Here is a 16,113-nt window from a genome sequence, read left to right as displayed (position 1 = left end):
ATGGTGAATGGGGTGATAATCAAGCGGGCTACTTTGTCCTGGATGTTGTCGAGCCTCTTGAGTGTTGTTGGAGCCGCACTTATCCAGGCAAGTGGGGAGTATTTCATCACACTCCTGATTTGTGCCTTGTAGATGATGGACAGGCTTTGGGGACTCAGGAGGCAAGTTACTCACCACAGAATTCCCAGCCTCTGACCTGCTCTTGTAGCCACAGTATTTATATGGCTGGTTCAGTTCAGTTTCTGGTCAGTGGTAAACCCCCAGGATGTTGATTGTGGGGGATTCAGCAATGGTAATGCCGTTGAATGTCATGGGGCGATGGTTAGATTCTCTCTTGTTTGAAATCATCATTGCTTGGCATTTGTGTGGCACGAATGTTACTTACCACTTATCAGCCCAAGCCTGAAAGTTGTCCAGCTCCTGCTGCATATGGACATGGACTGCTTCAGTTTCTGAGGAGTTGTGAATGGTACTGATCATACAATCAGCAAACATCCCCACTTCTAATCTTATGATGGAGAGAAGAAGGTCTTTCTTGAACAGCTGAAGATGGTTGGGCCTAGGACAGTACCCTCAGGAACTCCTGCAGCAATATCCTGGGGCTGAGATGATTAGCCTTCAACACCACACTCATCTTCCTTTGTGCAAACAATGGTGAGTTTCCACCCCCCCCACCCCCCCCCCCCCCAATTCCCATTGAGCAATTTGGCTAGGGCTCCTTGATGCCACATTCAGTCAAATGCTGCCTTGATATCAAGGGCAATCACTCTCACTCCATCTCTTGAGTTCAGCTCTTTTGTCCATGTTTGGACCAAGGCTGTAAAGAGGTCAGAAGCGGCGGAACCTAAACTGAGCATCAGTGAGCAGGTTATTGCTGAGCAAATGCAGCTTGATAGCACTGTTAATAACCCCTTCCTTCACTTTGCTGATGATCGAGAGTAGACTCATGGCCTGGCGATTGGCCAGATTGTTTTTTGTGGGCAGGACATAGCTGGGCAATTCTGCACATTGCTGGGTAGATACCAGTATTGAAGCTGTACTGGAACAGCTTGGCAACAGGCACGGCTAGTTCTGCAGCACAAGTCTTCAGTATTACAGCCAGGATGTTGCCAGGGTCCATAGATTTATTGCATCCAGTGCCTTCAGCCGTTTTTTGATATCATGTGGAACGAATCGAATTGGCTGAAGACTGGCATCTATGATGCTGGGGACCTCGGGTGGAGGCCGAGATGGATTATCCACTCTGCTCTTTTGGCTGAAGATGGTTGCAAATGCTTCAGCCTGTTCCTCTGCACTGATGTGCTGGGCTCCTCCATCATCGAGGATGGGGATATTTGTGGAGCTTCCTGCTCCTGTTAGCGGTGTAATTGTCCACCACCATTCACGACTGGATGTAGCAGGACTGCAAAACTTTGATCTGATCCATTGGTTGCGGGTTTGTTTAGCTCTGGCTTCGCATACTGCTTCTGCTATTTGGCATGTAAGTAGTCCTGTGTTGTAGCTTCACCAGGTTGACACCTCATTTTTTTAGGTATGCCTGGTGCTGCTCCTAGCATACTCTTCTGCACTCTTTATTGAACCAGGGTTGATCCCTTGGCTTGGTCGTAATGGTAGAGTGAGAGAGGGATATGCTGGGTTATAAGGTTACAGATTGTTGATTCTGCTACAATTCTGCTGCTGATGGTCCATTGAACCTTATGGATGCCCAGTTTTGAGCTGCTAGATCTGTTCGGAATCTATCCTATTTAGCACGGTAGTAATGCCGCATAACAAAATGGAGGGTATTCTCAGTGTGAAGACAGTTAAGAGAATATGTTCAGGTATAAACTGCAATTTCTGTTATCAACAATTTACTTTTCAACCTATTTTATTTTCCAGGAATTGGAAACAGGAGTGGTTGATCTACTGATTGCGACACCAAATGGCACTGCAGAAGTTGGCAGCAATAGAGACAGGTGAATAGGATACTTTATTTTAATTATGAAAGAAAGTACTTGTACATAAGTAGCTCTTTTCATAACCTCAGCACATCCCTTTAAAGCTAACTACTTTTAAAGAGTAAGTAGTAACTCATATAGTTCATATGGCGAAGCATGTCACCAATTTGTACATAGCAAAACCCCACAAAATTTGCTGTGATTAATGACCAGATAATTTTTTGTTTTATTCATTCGTGGGATGTAGGCATTGCTAGCAAAGCCAGCTTTTATTTCCCATCCCTAATAGATCTTGGGAAGGTGGTGGTAAGCTGCCGCCTTGAACAGCTGCAGTCCATGTGATGTATGTACACCCACATTAGTGTTAGGTAGGAAGTTCCAGGATTTTGACCCAGCGACGATGAAGGAACGACAATATGTTTCCAAGTAAAGATGGTGTGAGACTTGGGGGCGGGGGGGAATGTGCAGGTGGTAGAGTTCCTATGAGCCTGCTGCCCTTTTTCTTCGAGGCACTGGAGATCACAGTTTTGGAAGGTGCTGTCAAAGAAGCCTTGGTACCTTTTGTAGATGGTACACACTGCTGTGCAATGGTGGTGGATGTGGTACCAGTCAAGCTGCTTTTTCCTGGATGATGTTGAGCTTCTTGATGGAGCTGCACTCATCCAGGCAAGTGCAGAATATTCTATTACACTCCTGACTTGTGTCTTGTAAGTGGTGGAAAGGCTTTGAAGAATTAGGGGGTGAGTTACTCGCTGCAGAATACCAAGCCGCTGACCTATTGTAGCCACAGTATTTATACGGCTCCTGCAGTTAAGTTTCTGGTTAATGATGACTCTCCAGGATGTTGTTGATGTTGAGGGGTCCAGAGATGGTAACACCATTGATTGTCTAGCAAAGGTGATTAGACTTTCTCTTGTTGGAGATGGTCATTGCCTGGCACTTGTGTGGTGCGATTGTTACTTGCCACTTATCAGCCCAAGCCTGAATGTTATCTAGGTTTTGTGCATGTGGACACAGCAGCTGAAGATGGTTGGGCCTAAGACATTACCATGAAGAACTCTGCAACGATGTCCTAGTGTTGAGATGATTGGCCATCTTCCTTTATGCTAGGCATGACTCCAGCCATGATTCCCATAGACTTCAATTTTACTTGGGCTCCTTGACTCGGTCAAATGCTGCCTTAATGTCAGGGTCAGTCACTCACCTCACCTCTGGAATTTAGGTCTTTGGTCCATGTTTCAATAAAGGATGTAGTGAGGTCTTGAGTGGCGTGTTCCTGGCAGAACTCAAACTGAGCTTTGGTGAGTAAGTAAAGTTTTACTGAAGTCGGTTGAAGGATCAATATTGGCCTGAATACTGGGAGATCTGCCATCCTTATCTTTAAATAGTACAGTGGGATCAGTTGCATCTGCCTAAGACTACAGATAGGACCTGGACTTCATATCTAATCAGTAAAACAGGATCTTCAACTGTGCTATGTGCTGAAGGTCTAGAATGAAACTTAAATCCACAAACTTTTGACAAAGCTACCACGGAAGCAGGGCTGACACATGTATCAGAGTTGATGTATCTTGATCTTACCATGATGTTGAGAGGACTCATGAACCCAACAAAGGAGGAGAATCTGAGACAATTGAACTCACATGCATCTTTGGAGTGGGGTCGGTGCCACAAAGAATAGATCACATGGCGGCACTACTGGCCATTAAAAGGCATGTGGTGCTAGGAATATACAGATCGAATCAAATTAAAATTCTCATTAAACCCCTGTACTTTTTCTTCCAGATTCTTGCTTAATCCATCAGCTTGTACTGATGAACACCTCCAGTTGTTTAGGTTTTTGGGAATCCTGATGGCTGTGGCTATTCGGACCAAGAAACCATTGGACCTACACCTCGCACCATTTGTGTGGAAACAGCTCTGCTCAATCCCACTCACATCTGAAGATTTGGAGGAGGTTGACTTGCTTTACATTCGGAACTTGTATGGAATCTTGAATTTGGACAATAGTGGGATAACAGAGGAAAATTTCTTGGAGGTAAGGGCTATGCCAGGTTTGTAGTTCCGTTTTGTAACTTCCTTTGCCACTGGACTGATTTGCATTAGGCTATTCAAGCCATTGAAATTAAAGACATTACACTGAAATTAATCGGTCCGTTTGTGTGTCAGCACTCTGGTAGAATAGTAAACATAGACATCCACCTCCCAATATACGGGATTTCTAGTCTCACCTTGAAGCACTGACCAGAGGGTAGATCATTCCCCACAAGTCTGTGCTGACTATCCTTGATTAATCTGTGCCTTTCCAAGTGACAGTTTATCCTGTCTCTCCGAATAGATTCCAATAATTTGCCCACTACTGAGGTTAGACTGACTGGCCTGTAATTATTTGGTCTAAACCTCGCTCCCTTTTTAAACAGAGGTACAATGTTAACAGTCCTCCAATCCCCCGGCACCACACCTGTATCCAGTGAGGACTGGAAAATGATACTCAGACTATTTCCTCTCTTGCTTCTTTTAACAGCCTGGGGTACATATGTGGTCTGTATGGGTTTTATCAAGGCTTTTGGCAAGGTAGCAGACTGGTTAAAAAAAGAAAATCCCATGGGATCCCGGGAAATGTTGCAAGGTGAATACAAAATTGTCTCAGTGGCAGGAAACAAAGGGTGTTTCTGCGATTGGAGGACTATATGCAGTGGCATTCCACAGGGCTCCATACTGGGTTCCCTGCTTTTTGTGATACATATATTAACGGTTTGGAAGTAAATGTGGGGGGTATGATCAAGAAGTTTGCAGAGGACACAAAGATTGGCCATGTGGTAGACAGTGAGGAGGATAGATGTAGGCTGCAGGAAGATATTGATGGTCTGTTCAGATGGGCAGAAAAGTGGCAAATGGAATTCAACTTGGAGAAGTGTGAGGTGATGCATTTGAGGAGGTCAAATAAGGCAAAGGAATACAAGTTTAATGGAAAAATACTGAGAGGTGTAGAGGAAGTGAGGGACCTTGGAGTAAATTACAACAAATCTCTGAAGGTAGCAGGACAGGTCAATATGGTGGTTAAGAAGGCATATGGAATCCTTTCCATTATTAGGTGAGGTACAGAATATAAGAGCAGGGTGGTTATGCTGGAACTGTATAAATCATTGGTTAGGCCAAACTTGAGTACTGTGTGCCGTTCTGGTCACCTTATTAAAGAAAGGATGTAATTGCACTAGAGAGGGTACAGAGGAGATTTACAAGGATGTTGCCAGGACTGAAAAAATGCATCTATGAGGAAAGATTGGGGTTGTTCTCCTTGGAACAGAGAAGGCTGAAGGGAGTTTTGATTGAGATGTGCAAAATTGTGAGGGGCCTGGATAGAGTTGATGTGAAGGGCCTATCTACCTTAGCAGAGAGGTCTGTGACTAGGGGATATAGATTTAAAGTGATTAGCATAAAGATTAGAGGGGAGATGAGGAAAGTATTTTTCACCCAGAGCGTGCAGGGGACTGGAACTCACTGCCTGAAAGAGTAGTTGAGACAGAAACCCTCAATTCATTTGAAAGAAGTCTGGATATGCACCTCAAGTGCTGTAATCTGCAAGGCTACTGACCAAATGCTGGAAGGTGGAATTAGAATGGGTGGAACGTTTTTTGGCTGGCACAGACATGATGGGCCAAGTGGCCTCTGTGCACCATAAACCTTCTATGCTATGATTTGTTTAGTAAGGTTCCCTCTCATTCTTCTAAATTCCGAGTATAGGCCCGGCCTGAACATCCTTTCCTCATGAGACAAACCCTTCACCCAGGAATCAGCGAAGTGAACCTTCTCTGAACTACTCCCAATGCAAGTATATCCCTCCTTAAGTAGAGACCAAAACTGTACACAGTACTCTAGGTGTGGTCTCACCAATTCCCTGTACAGTTGTAGCAAGACTTCTCGACTTTTATACTCCATCCCCCTTGCAATAAATCCCAACATTCCATTTGCCTTCCTAATTACTGACTGGACCTGCATGCTAACTTTTTGTAATTCATGTACAAGGATATCCAGATTCCTCTGTACCACAGCATTTTGCAGTCTCTCCCCGTGTAAGTAATATTCTGTTTTTCTACTCTTAGTGCCAAAGTGGATAACCTCACATTTACCCACATTATACTGCACTTCGTGTCCTCCTCACAACTTTCTTTCCTATCTACCTTTGTATCATCCACAGATTTGGCTACAAACAGTCCCTTCATCCAAGTCAATATAGATTGTAAGTAGTTGAGGCCCCAGCACTCCACTAGTTACAGTTTGCCAACCTGAAAATGTACTTTTATCCTGACTCTGTTTTCTGTTAGTTAGCCAATCCTCTATCCATGCTAATATATTACCCCCAACACTATGAGCTCTTAGCTTGTGTAGTAACCTTTTATGTGGCAGCTTATCAAATGCCTTTTGGAAGTCCAAATGTACGACATCATCTGGTTTCCCTTTATCCACACTGCTTGTTACATCCTCAAAGAACTCAAATAAATTTGTCAAACATGTGTTCCCTTTCATAAAACCATATTGACTCTGCCTGATTGCATTATGATTTTCTAAATGTTCTGCTACTACTTCCTTAGTATGGATTCTAGCATTTTCTCAATGATAGGTGTTAGGCTAACTGGCCTATAGTTTCCTGCTTTCTGTACCACCACCCCCGCACCCACCCTGCTCCTCTTACTTCAATAGAAAGGTTGCATTTTTGGTTTTCCAATACACTGACCTTTCCAGAATCTCGGGCATTTTGGAAGATTACAACCAATGCATCCACTATCTCTGCAGCCATTTCTTTTAAGCCCCTAGGATGCAGGCCATCAGGTCCAGGGGACTTGTCAGCCTTTTGTTCCATTAGTTTTAGTACTTTTTTCTCTCATGATTGTTTTAAGTCCCTCCCTCACTTTTACCTCTTGATTTTCTGCTATTCTTGGAATGCTTTTTCTGTCTTACAGCAAGGTGGTGAAGTTTGGGTGGTTTCCACCATTCAACTCCCATCTGACCGCAGCAAATGTGTTTTGTTGTTAGGGTTTTACGTCTTGGTGTTTTACGTGTCAATTAAACAGACAGCAGCAGGTTTTGTTGTAGGTTTAAAAACAGAAAATCAATTGTTTTTTGATCAATATGCCTTATCCTGAAATTGTCGCTACCGCATCCACACTCAATCACACGTGCGTGTGCACACAAACACACACACACACGACAGATTGAGAGGAAAAAAGGAGTAAGCAATTATAAGTGGGATAAAGTTTCAGGGGAGGTCACAGCAAACCTGTTGAATTCTTCTTGGAAATCTAATTCTAGTTGGTTGTAGGCCTGAGGTAATTGTAGATTTCTCTCTTGGTTGAAAGTTCAGTTGAAGTAAGTGGATCACTTCTAGTTCACCGCTGTATAGTGTAGATGCTGAATTCTACAACAGGGCATATGCCTTCAGGTTTGCTGGAAACAAGCTTCTGGATGCTGCTTGCTTCGGTATCTTTCTGTAGACTGCTTTTTAAGATAAACTTGTTTTACATCTTGCATCCAGATAGGAAACGCTTTGGTACAATAGCCTAGGACGTTGCTATTTCACACCTCCTTTGTTTCAGAAGAAAAACCCATTCAATTCTGGAATATTTTAGGATGGGTGTAGGATGGGGCAATTGACACCTCTTAGCTTTGAAGATTTCCCTTTGTCAGACAGTTTGAATATGCAAAGGCCAAGTGTTTTTTCCTTCAGTGGCCATTTGGAGTATTGTTCACTTTTTAAAAGTAAAGTCCATTTTTTTTAAAAAGATAAAGTCAGTTTTTAATAACTCTTCAGATTTTGTTCATAATTTCCATATCATCGCACTTCTTGTGTGTGTGATAGCAGATACAAAATACTTGTTCTTAGTCTCTGCCATTTCCTTGTTTCCCGTTATTAATTCCCCAGTCTCATCCTCAAGGGACCAATACTTACTTTAGCTACTCTCTTCGTTTTTATATATTTGTAGAAGCTTTTACTGTCTGTTTTTATATTTCTTCTAGTTTACTCACATCATCCAATTTCTCCCACTTCTTTTAAGTCATCCTCTGCTAGTTTCTAAAATTTTCCCAATCTTCTGGCCTACCACTAATCCTTGCAGCATTTTACGCCTTTTCTTTCAATTTGATATCACCCTTAATTTCCTTAGTTAGCCACAGATGGTACATCCTTCTCAGAGTTTTCTTTCCCAATGGCATATATCTTTGTTGAGAATTATGAAGTCTCTCCTTAAATGTCTGCCACTGCTTCTCTACCATCTTACCTTTTAACCTATGTTCTGACTATAGCCGACTATGTCTTCATACCCTTGTAATTGCCTTTATTAAAGTTTAAGACAATAGTTTCTGACCAAACTTCTCCCCTTCAAACTGAATGTGAAATTTTATCATGTTATGAGCACTCTTGCCTAGAGGATCCTTTACTATGAGGTCATTTATTAATCCGGTCTCATTACACATTAACAGGTTTAAAATAGCCTGCTCCCAGGTTGGTTCGATAGCGTGTTGTTCTCGGAAAGTGTCCTGAATACACCCTATGAACTCAGCCTCCAGGCTACTTATGCCAATTTGATTTGTTCAATCTATATGAAGATTAAAATTGCCCATGATTATTGCAATACCTTTCTTGCTAGAACCCATTATTTTTTGATCTATATTCTGTCCTACAGTGTAGCTACCATTAGGGGGCCTATAAACTACTCCCACCAGTGACTTCTTTCCTCTGCTATTTCTTATCTCCACCATAACTGATTCTACATCTTGATCTTCCGAGCTAAGATCATTTCGCACTACTGTACTGATCTCATTCTTTATTAACAGAGCTATTCCACCTGCTTTTTCTTTCTTCCTATCTTCCAAAATGTCAAATACCCTTGAATATTTAGTTCCCAGCTTTGGACACCTTGCAACCATGTCTCTGTAATGGCTATCATATACCCATTTATTTCTATTTGTCCTATCAATTCATCCATCTTGTTAGGAATGCTGCATCCATTCAGATAAAAAGCCTTTAATTCTGTCTTTTTACCATTTTCCCCTACTCTGACCTTATTTTCTGGTGCACTTTATGTTTGTACACTCTATCCCTGCCTGTCACACACTGGTTATCATTACACGTATCGTTACCCTTTACTTTTGCTTGCTCTTTCTCTGTAACTTTTTATATTTCCCCTCACCTGATTCCTGCACCTCACTATTTAGTTTAAAGCCCTCTCTAGTCATAGAGTCATTTACAACACAAAAGGAGGCCATTCAGCCTCCACAGCTCTAGTTATACAATTCGCCGGGTCCCAGCGCAGTTCAGGTGAAGACCATTCCAACAGTACAAATCCCTCTTCCTCCAGTACTGGTGCCAATGTCCCATGAATCGAAACCCATTTCACCCACAACAATCTTTGAGCCACACATTCAACTTTCTGATCTTATTTTACCCTATGCCAATTTGCTCATGCCTCAGGTAGTAATCCAGAAATTATTACCTTTTGTGGTTCTGTTTTTTAATTTAGCCCCTAGCTGCTCAGACTCCCTCAGGAGAAACTTTTTCTCTTAGTCCTACCTATGTCGTTGGTAGCCACATAAACCACGATAACTTGATCCTTCCCCTCCCACTCCCAAGTTCCTCTCCAGGCCCAAGGTGATGTCCTTAACCCTGGCACCGGCCAGGTAGCACAGCTTTCGGCTGCAGAGAACAGTTATCCCACTAACTATACTGTCCCCTACTACAGCTACATTCCTTATCACTTCCCCCAACTTAAATGGCCCCCTGTACCACAGTGCTGTGGTCAGTTTGCTCATCCTCCCTGCTGTCCCTGCTCTCGTCCATACAAGCTGCAAGAACCTCAAACCTGTTGGGCAAGTGCAAGGGCTGAGGCTCCTCCAGTGCTATCTTCTGGCTCCCCATACCTGTCTCACTCGTCGTCACGCCCTCCTGTCCCTGAGAATGGACCAAATCTGAAGTACCTAGCTTAAGGGGTATGGCTGCCTCCAGGAACAAAGTTTCCAGCTAACTTTCTCCATCTCTATTGCATCGCAGTGTCTGAAAGACTCCAGCTCATCAGCTCTGAGCCAAAGTTCCTCGAACTGCAGACGCTTACTGCAGTGGATCACACTGGTGTCCACCAGCTCCCACATGCTACAGCTGCAACACACCGCCTACCCTGCTATCTCTATTGTGTTCTATTTAACTAATTAGGTTTCAAGCTCAGAAATATCACTGATAATTTCTATTTATAAGTAGTTTAACTAGTTAAGCAACAAATTTAAAACAATACATATATTACTAGGGGACATAGGTTTAAGGTGTGAGGGGCAAAGTTTAGAGGGGATGTGCGAGGCAAGTTCTTTACACAGAGGGTGGTGAGTGCCTGGAACTTGCTGCCGGGGGAGGTGGTGGAAACAGGTACGATAGCGATGTTTAAGAGGCATCTTGACAAATACATGAATAGGATGGGAGTAGAGGGATACGGTCCCCGGAAGTGCAGACGGTTTTAGTTTAGACAGGCATCAAGATTGGCGCAGGCTTGGAGGGCCGAATGGCCTGTTCCTGTGCTGTACTGTTCTTTGTTCTTATATCTCCGCTGTACCAGTTTGAACTACTGCCCCAGTTTAGAAAGGGGGAGAAAAGAAACCTTAAAACTTACCAATCACGAACATAGGAACATATGAATTAGGAGCAGGAGTAGGCCACTCGGCCCTCGAGTCTGCTCCGCCATTCAGTAAGTTCATGGCTGAACTGATTGCTTCACGTTCCCATCTACCCCCGATAACCCTTCATCCCCTTGCTTATCAAGAATCTATCTACCTCTGCCTTAAAAATATTCACAGACTCTGCTTCCACTGCCTTTTGAAGAAGAGAGTTCCATATTTTTAAACGGTAACCCCGAGTTCTAGATTCACCCACAAGGAGAAACATACTTTCCACATCCACCCTGTCAAGACCCCTCAGGATCTTGCATGTTTCAATCAAGTCGCCTCTTACTCTTCTAAATTCCAGCGGATACAAGCCTAGCCTGTCCAATCTTTCCTCGTAAGATAGCCTGCCCATTCCAGATATTAGTCTAGTAAACATTCGCTGGACTGTTTCCAACACATTTACATCCCTCTTTAAATAAGGAGACCAATACTATACACAGTACTCCATATGTGGTCTCACCAATACCCTGTATAGCTGAAGCATATTCTCCCTACTTTTGTATTAAATTCCCCTTGCAAGAAACGATAACATTCTCTTAGCTTTTCCAATTACGTGCTGGTCCTACATACTAACCTTTTGCAATTCATTCATTAGGACACCCAGATCCCTCTGCATCTCAGAGCTCTGCAATCTCTCACCATTTAGATAATATGCTTATTTTTTATTCTTCCTGCCAAAATGGACAATTTCACACTTTCCCACATTATACTCCATTTGCCAGGTCTTTGCCCACTCACTTTATATCCCTTTGTAGCCTCCTTATGTCCTCTTCACAAGTTACTTTCCTACATATCTTTGTGTCATCTACCTGCTCCCTATTTTTTTTTTAATTCTTTCATGGGATGTGTGCATCACTGGCAAGGCCAACATTTATTGCCCATCCCTAATTGCCCTTGAACTGAATGGCATGCTAGGCCATTTCAGAGGGCAGTTAAGAGTCAGCCACATTGCTGTGGGTATGGAGTCACATGTAAGCCAGACCAGGTAAGGACATTAGTGAACCAGTCGGGTTTTTACGACAATTAATAGTTTCATGATACTAATTAATGCCTCTGGGCTTCAGCTCTCGGGTCTCACCGTCTCCGGCTCCCGTTCTTGAACCACTTCTTGTTCTGTAAAAGTCCAGAACAGCACTTTCTCCTTCACTGAACCAAATTCCCACACTTAACAAATTCCCTAGTTAAGCATTCTGTCAGTTGAACAGAACTTCATGCTACTTGCTTCCAGTTCCCTTCTGAAGGTTATTACTGAATCTGCTTCCTTTCAAACAGTGCATTCCTGGTCATAAAAACTTGCTGTGTGAAAATATTTCTTCTCGCCTCACCTTTCATATAGAACATAGAACAGTACAGCACAGTACAGGCCCTTCGGCTCACGATGTTGTGCCAACCCTTTAACCTACTCCAAGATCAAACTACCTACATACCCTTTCATTCTACTATCATCCATGTACCTATCCAAGAGTCACTTAAATATCCCTAATGTATCTGCTTCTACTACCACCACTGGCAGTGCATTCCACGCACCCACCACTCTCTGTGTAAAGAACCTACCTCTGACATGTCCCCTAAACCTTCCTCCAATCACCTTAAAATTATGCCCCCTGGTGATAGCCCTTTCCGCCCTGGGAAAAAGTCTCTGGCTATCCACTCTATCTATGCCTCTCATCATCTTGTACACCTCTATCAAGTCACCTCTCATCCTTCTTCGCTCCAATGAGAAAAGCCCTAGCTCCCTCAACCTTTCTTCATAAGACATGCCCTCCAGTCCAGGCAGCATCCTGGTAAACCTCCTCTGCACCCTCTCTAAAGCTTCCACATCCTTCCTATAATGAGGCGACCAGAACTGAACACAATATTCCAAGTGTGGTCTAACCAGGGCTTTATAGAGCTGCAGCATAACCTCGCAGCTCTTAAACTCAATCCCCCTGTTAATGAAAGCCAACACCCCATTCGCCGCCTTAACAACCCTATCAACTTGGGTGGCAACTTTGAGGGATCTATGGACGTGGACCCCAAGATCCCATGACTATAGTAAAGGTCAGGGAGTTGTGATCACTATCACCGAAATGCTCTCACACCATGAGATCTGCCACCTGGCCTGGTTCGTTGCCAAGCACCAAATCCAATATAGCCTCCCCTCTAGTCGGCCTATCTACATATTGAGTCAGGAAACCTTCCTGGACACACGTGACAAAATCTGCTCCATCCAAACTATTTGCACTAAGGAGGTTCCAATCAATATTAGGGAAGTTGATGTCACCCATAACAACAACCCTGTTACTTCTGCACCTTTCTAAAATCTGTCTCCCAATCTGTTCCTCCGTGTCTCTGTTGCTATTGGGGGATCTATAGAAAACTCCCAATAAAGTGACTGCTCCTTTCCTGTTTCTGACTTCCACCCATACTGACTCAGTAGACAAACCCTCCTCGACGACCTCCCTTTCTGCAGCTGTGATACTATCCCTGATTAGCAATGCCACTCCCCCACCTCTTTTACCTCCCTCCCTATTCCTTTTGAAACATCTAAACCCCGGAACATCCAACATCCATTCCGGCCCCTGTGATATCCAAGTCTCCGTAATGGCAACAACATCGTAGCTCCCAAGTACTGATCCATGCTCTAACTTCATCACCCTTATTCCTGACAGTTCTTGCGTTAAAATAGACACACTTCAACCCATCATACTGGCTGCAACTTTGCCCTGTCAACTGTCTAACCTTCCTCACAGACTCTCTGCACTCTGTATCTGCCTGTTCAACAGCTACCCCATCCACTGATCCGTAGCTCCGGTTCCCATCCCCCTGCCAAACTATTTTAAACCCTCCCGAAGAGCTCTAGCAAACCTCCTGGCCAGGATATTGGTGCCCCTCCAGTTCAGATGCAACCCGTCCTTCTTGTACAGGTCCCACCTTCCCCAGAAGGTATCCCAATGATCCACATATCTGAAGCCCTCCCCCTCCTACACCAGTTCTGTAGACACGTGTTCAGCTGCACTCGCTCTCTGTTTCTAGCCTCACTAGCACGTGGCACCGGTATCAATCCTGAGATTACTACTCTGCTCGTCCTGCCTTTTAGCTTCCAACCTAACTCCCTATATTCTCTTTTCAGGTCCTCATCCCTTTTCCTAGCTATGTCATTGGTATCGATGTGTACCACGACTTCTGGCTGCTCCCCCTCCCCCTTAAGAATTCCATAGACTCGATCCGAGACATCCCTGACCCTGGCACCCGGGAGGCAACATACCATCCAGGAGTCTCGTTCGCGACCACAGAATCTCCTCTCACTATCGCTCTCCTCTTCTCCCCCCTTCCCTTCTGAGCCACAGAGCCAGGCTCAGTGCCAGAGACCTGGCCACTGTGGCCTTCCTCTGGTAGGTCCCCCCCCCCAACAGTATCCAAAACGGTATACTTACTATTGAGGGGAACGGCCACAGGGGATCCCTGCACTGTGCACCTGTTCCCTTTCCCTCCCCTGACGGTCACCCAGCTACCTTTATCCTGTAACTTAGGTGTCACTACTTCCCTATAACTGCTCTCCATCACCCCCTCAGCCTCCTGAATGATCCGAAGTTCATCCAGCTCCAGTTCCCTAACGCGGTCTGCGAGGAGCTGGAGTTGGGTGCACTTCTCGCAGGTGAAGTCAGCAGGGACACAAGTGGTGACCCTTACCTCCCACATCCTGCAAGAGGAGCATGCAACTGCCCTAGCTTCCATCCCCTCTGCTCTAAATTGACAACAGAGAACAAAAAAAAATAAAGAAAACCTTACCTTACCAAATCCTCCACACAGGAGTCCTTTATTTTTGGTTAGAGGAGGAGGATGGGTGGGAGACACTACACATGTAGTGTTTTGGGTTTAGCTTTTGCCCGAATATATAAATTCACTTACCCAGCAGTCCCCGTGTCCGCGTCCGCCGAATCACGAGGTAAGTACTTTATAGCTCAACTTACCTTCCTGTTTCTGGCGCGTTTTTTGAAACCTCCGGTCCTGCTGCTTCTCGGGCTGTTCTGGCTCCTCTCACTCTCTCCCTCACGGGTTTTGGCGCGCTTTTTGAAACCTCCGGTCCAGTTGCTCCTCGGGCTGTTCTGGCTCCTCTCTCTCTCTCTCTCTCTCACGGGTTTTGGCGCGTTTTTCTTTTAAACCTCCGGTCCTGTTGCTCCTCGCGCTGTTCTGGCTCCTCTCTGTCTCTCTGTACGCCATCTGTACTTCTGTAATTTCATCCAAGTCTTGCAAACAAATGGCAACATCTGCTTTTCTCGTTCTGGAACGCAACACAACCCCTTTGGTTTCTTCGGTCTTTGTTGACTGGTCTGTTATTTCACATGAATTATAACTAGCAACACGCACTGCTTCAACTCAGGTTAAAATGTACATTTTTCTGGGCATCTTCGGAGTTGGTTGTGTGGGTTAAAGGTCTCCTGGTACAGACCCTCTGACAGCGGGAGTTGAAAATGCCTCTGGGAGAGGGCTACCACGCATCTCAATGCCAGGAAGGCCAGGTCCGATGATGTTGGTGGCGGCAAGGCCACCTGGCAGCACCACTGCTCGGTGACTGAAGCCCCATTTAAATATTTAAATTAATTAAAATCATTGAATTAATTACCTTTAAGCTCCTGCCATCCATCCCAGTACGATCTTCGTGCCAGCGTCCGGGGAACCGAGGCGTAACACTGGTGGGGAGGGGGAGCAGGCTCAATGTAATATAATTGGTGTAGGGGATGTTGGGAATGGTTATCATTTAAAGTTTATGTATTTTGGAGTCATAGAATGGCACAGCACTGAAACAGACCCTTCGGCCCACCGAGTCTGTGCTGACCAACAACCACCCATTTATACTAATCTTGCATTAATCCCATGTTCCCTACCACGTCCCCACTATTCTCCTACCACCTAACTACACTAGGGGCAATTTACAATGGCCAATTTACCCATCGACCTGCAAGTCTTTGGCTATGGGAGGAAACCGGAGCATCCGGCGAAAACCCACGCGGTCACAGGGAGAACTTGCAAACTCCACACAGGCAGCACCCAGAACCGAACCCGGGTCTCTGGAGCTGTGAGGCTGCGGTGCTAACCACTGCCGCCCGGTGTGTTTGGGGGGGGGGGGGAAGGTCAGGTGGACAAGTTAAGTGTTTTGGAGGGGCGAGAGGGCAAGAAATTCATTTGTTAATGGAGGGGTGGGAGAAGGGCAGAATAAATGCATTACATTTTTTTATTAAAGTTTTCTTTGAATATATAAATTGAAAGTTGGGGCTCGCAGCTCTTTAAAAATGGTGTCAGCGCCTGCGTACAGGCAATTGATGCCATTGCCGGGGACGGACAGCCCACTCCCTCCATGTCATCGTGGGGGGGAGGGGGGGCGCGGGCACAGGCGCAGTCCACCCCTGTTATTTAAATAAGCCACCGCACTTAATATCGCAGCCGCTCCATAACGTGCGGCCCGCACAGGCGGACTGCCATTGTTTTTGCC

General features: G+C 44.8%; 1 protein-coding gene across 7 annotated transcripts in view; it reads left to right on the top strand.

Moving 5' to 3' along the window:
• The window catches only part of LOC137370144 (probable E3 ubiquitin-protein ligase HERC1), a 480,710-nt gene that overhangs the window by 443,048 nt on the left and 21,549 nt on the right, over nucleotides 1-16,113 (top strand). For all 7 annotated transcript variants that reach the window (XM_068032400.1, XM_068032409.1, XM_068032373.1 and 4 more), the window contains 2 exons: nucleotides 1,879-1,955; nucleotides 3,723-3,975. In XM_068032400.1, the coding sequence (XP_067888501.1) occupies nucleotides 1,879-1,955; nucleotides 3,723-3,975 (330 nt within the window). The remainder of the gene's footprint in view (nucleotides 1-1,878; nucleotides 1,956-3,722; nucleotides 3,976-16,113) is intronic.

This window comes from Heterodontus francisci, chromosome 1 (assembly GCF_036365525.1).
Source record: "Heterodontus francisci isolate sHetFra1 chromosome 1, sHetFra1.hap1, whole genome shotgun sequence".
In the NCBI taxonomy this organism is placed as follows: Eukaryota; Metazoa; Chordata; class Chondrichthyes; order Heterodontiformes; family Heterodontidae; genus Heterodontus; species Heterodontus francisci.
This window is presented reverse-complemented; position numbering and strand designations above follow the sequence as displayed.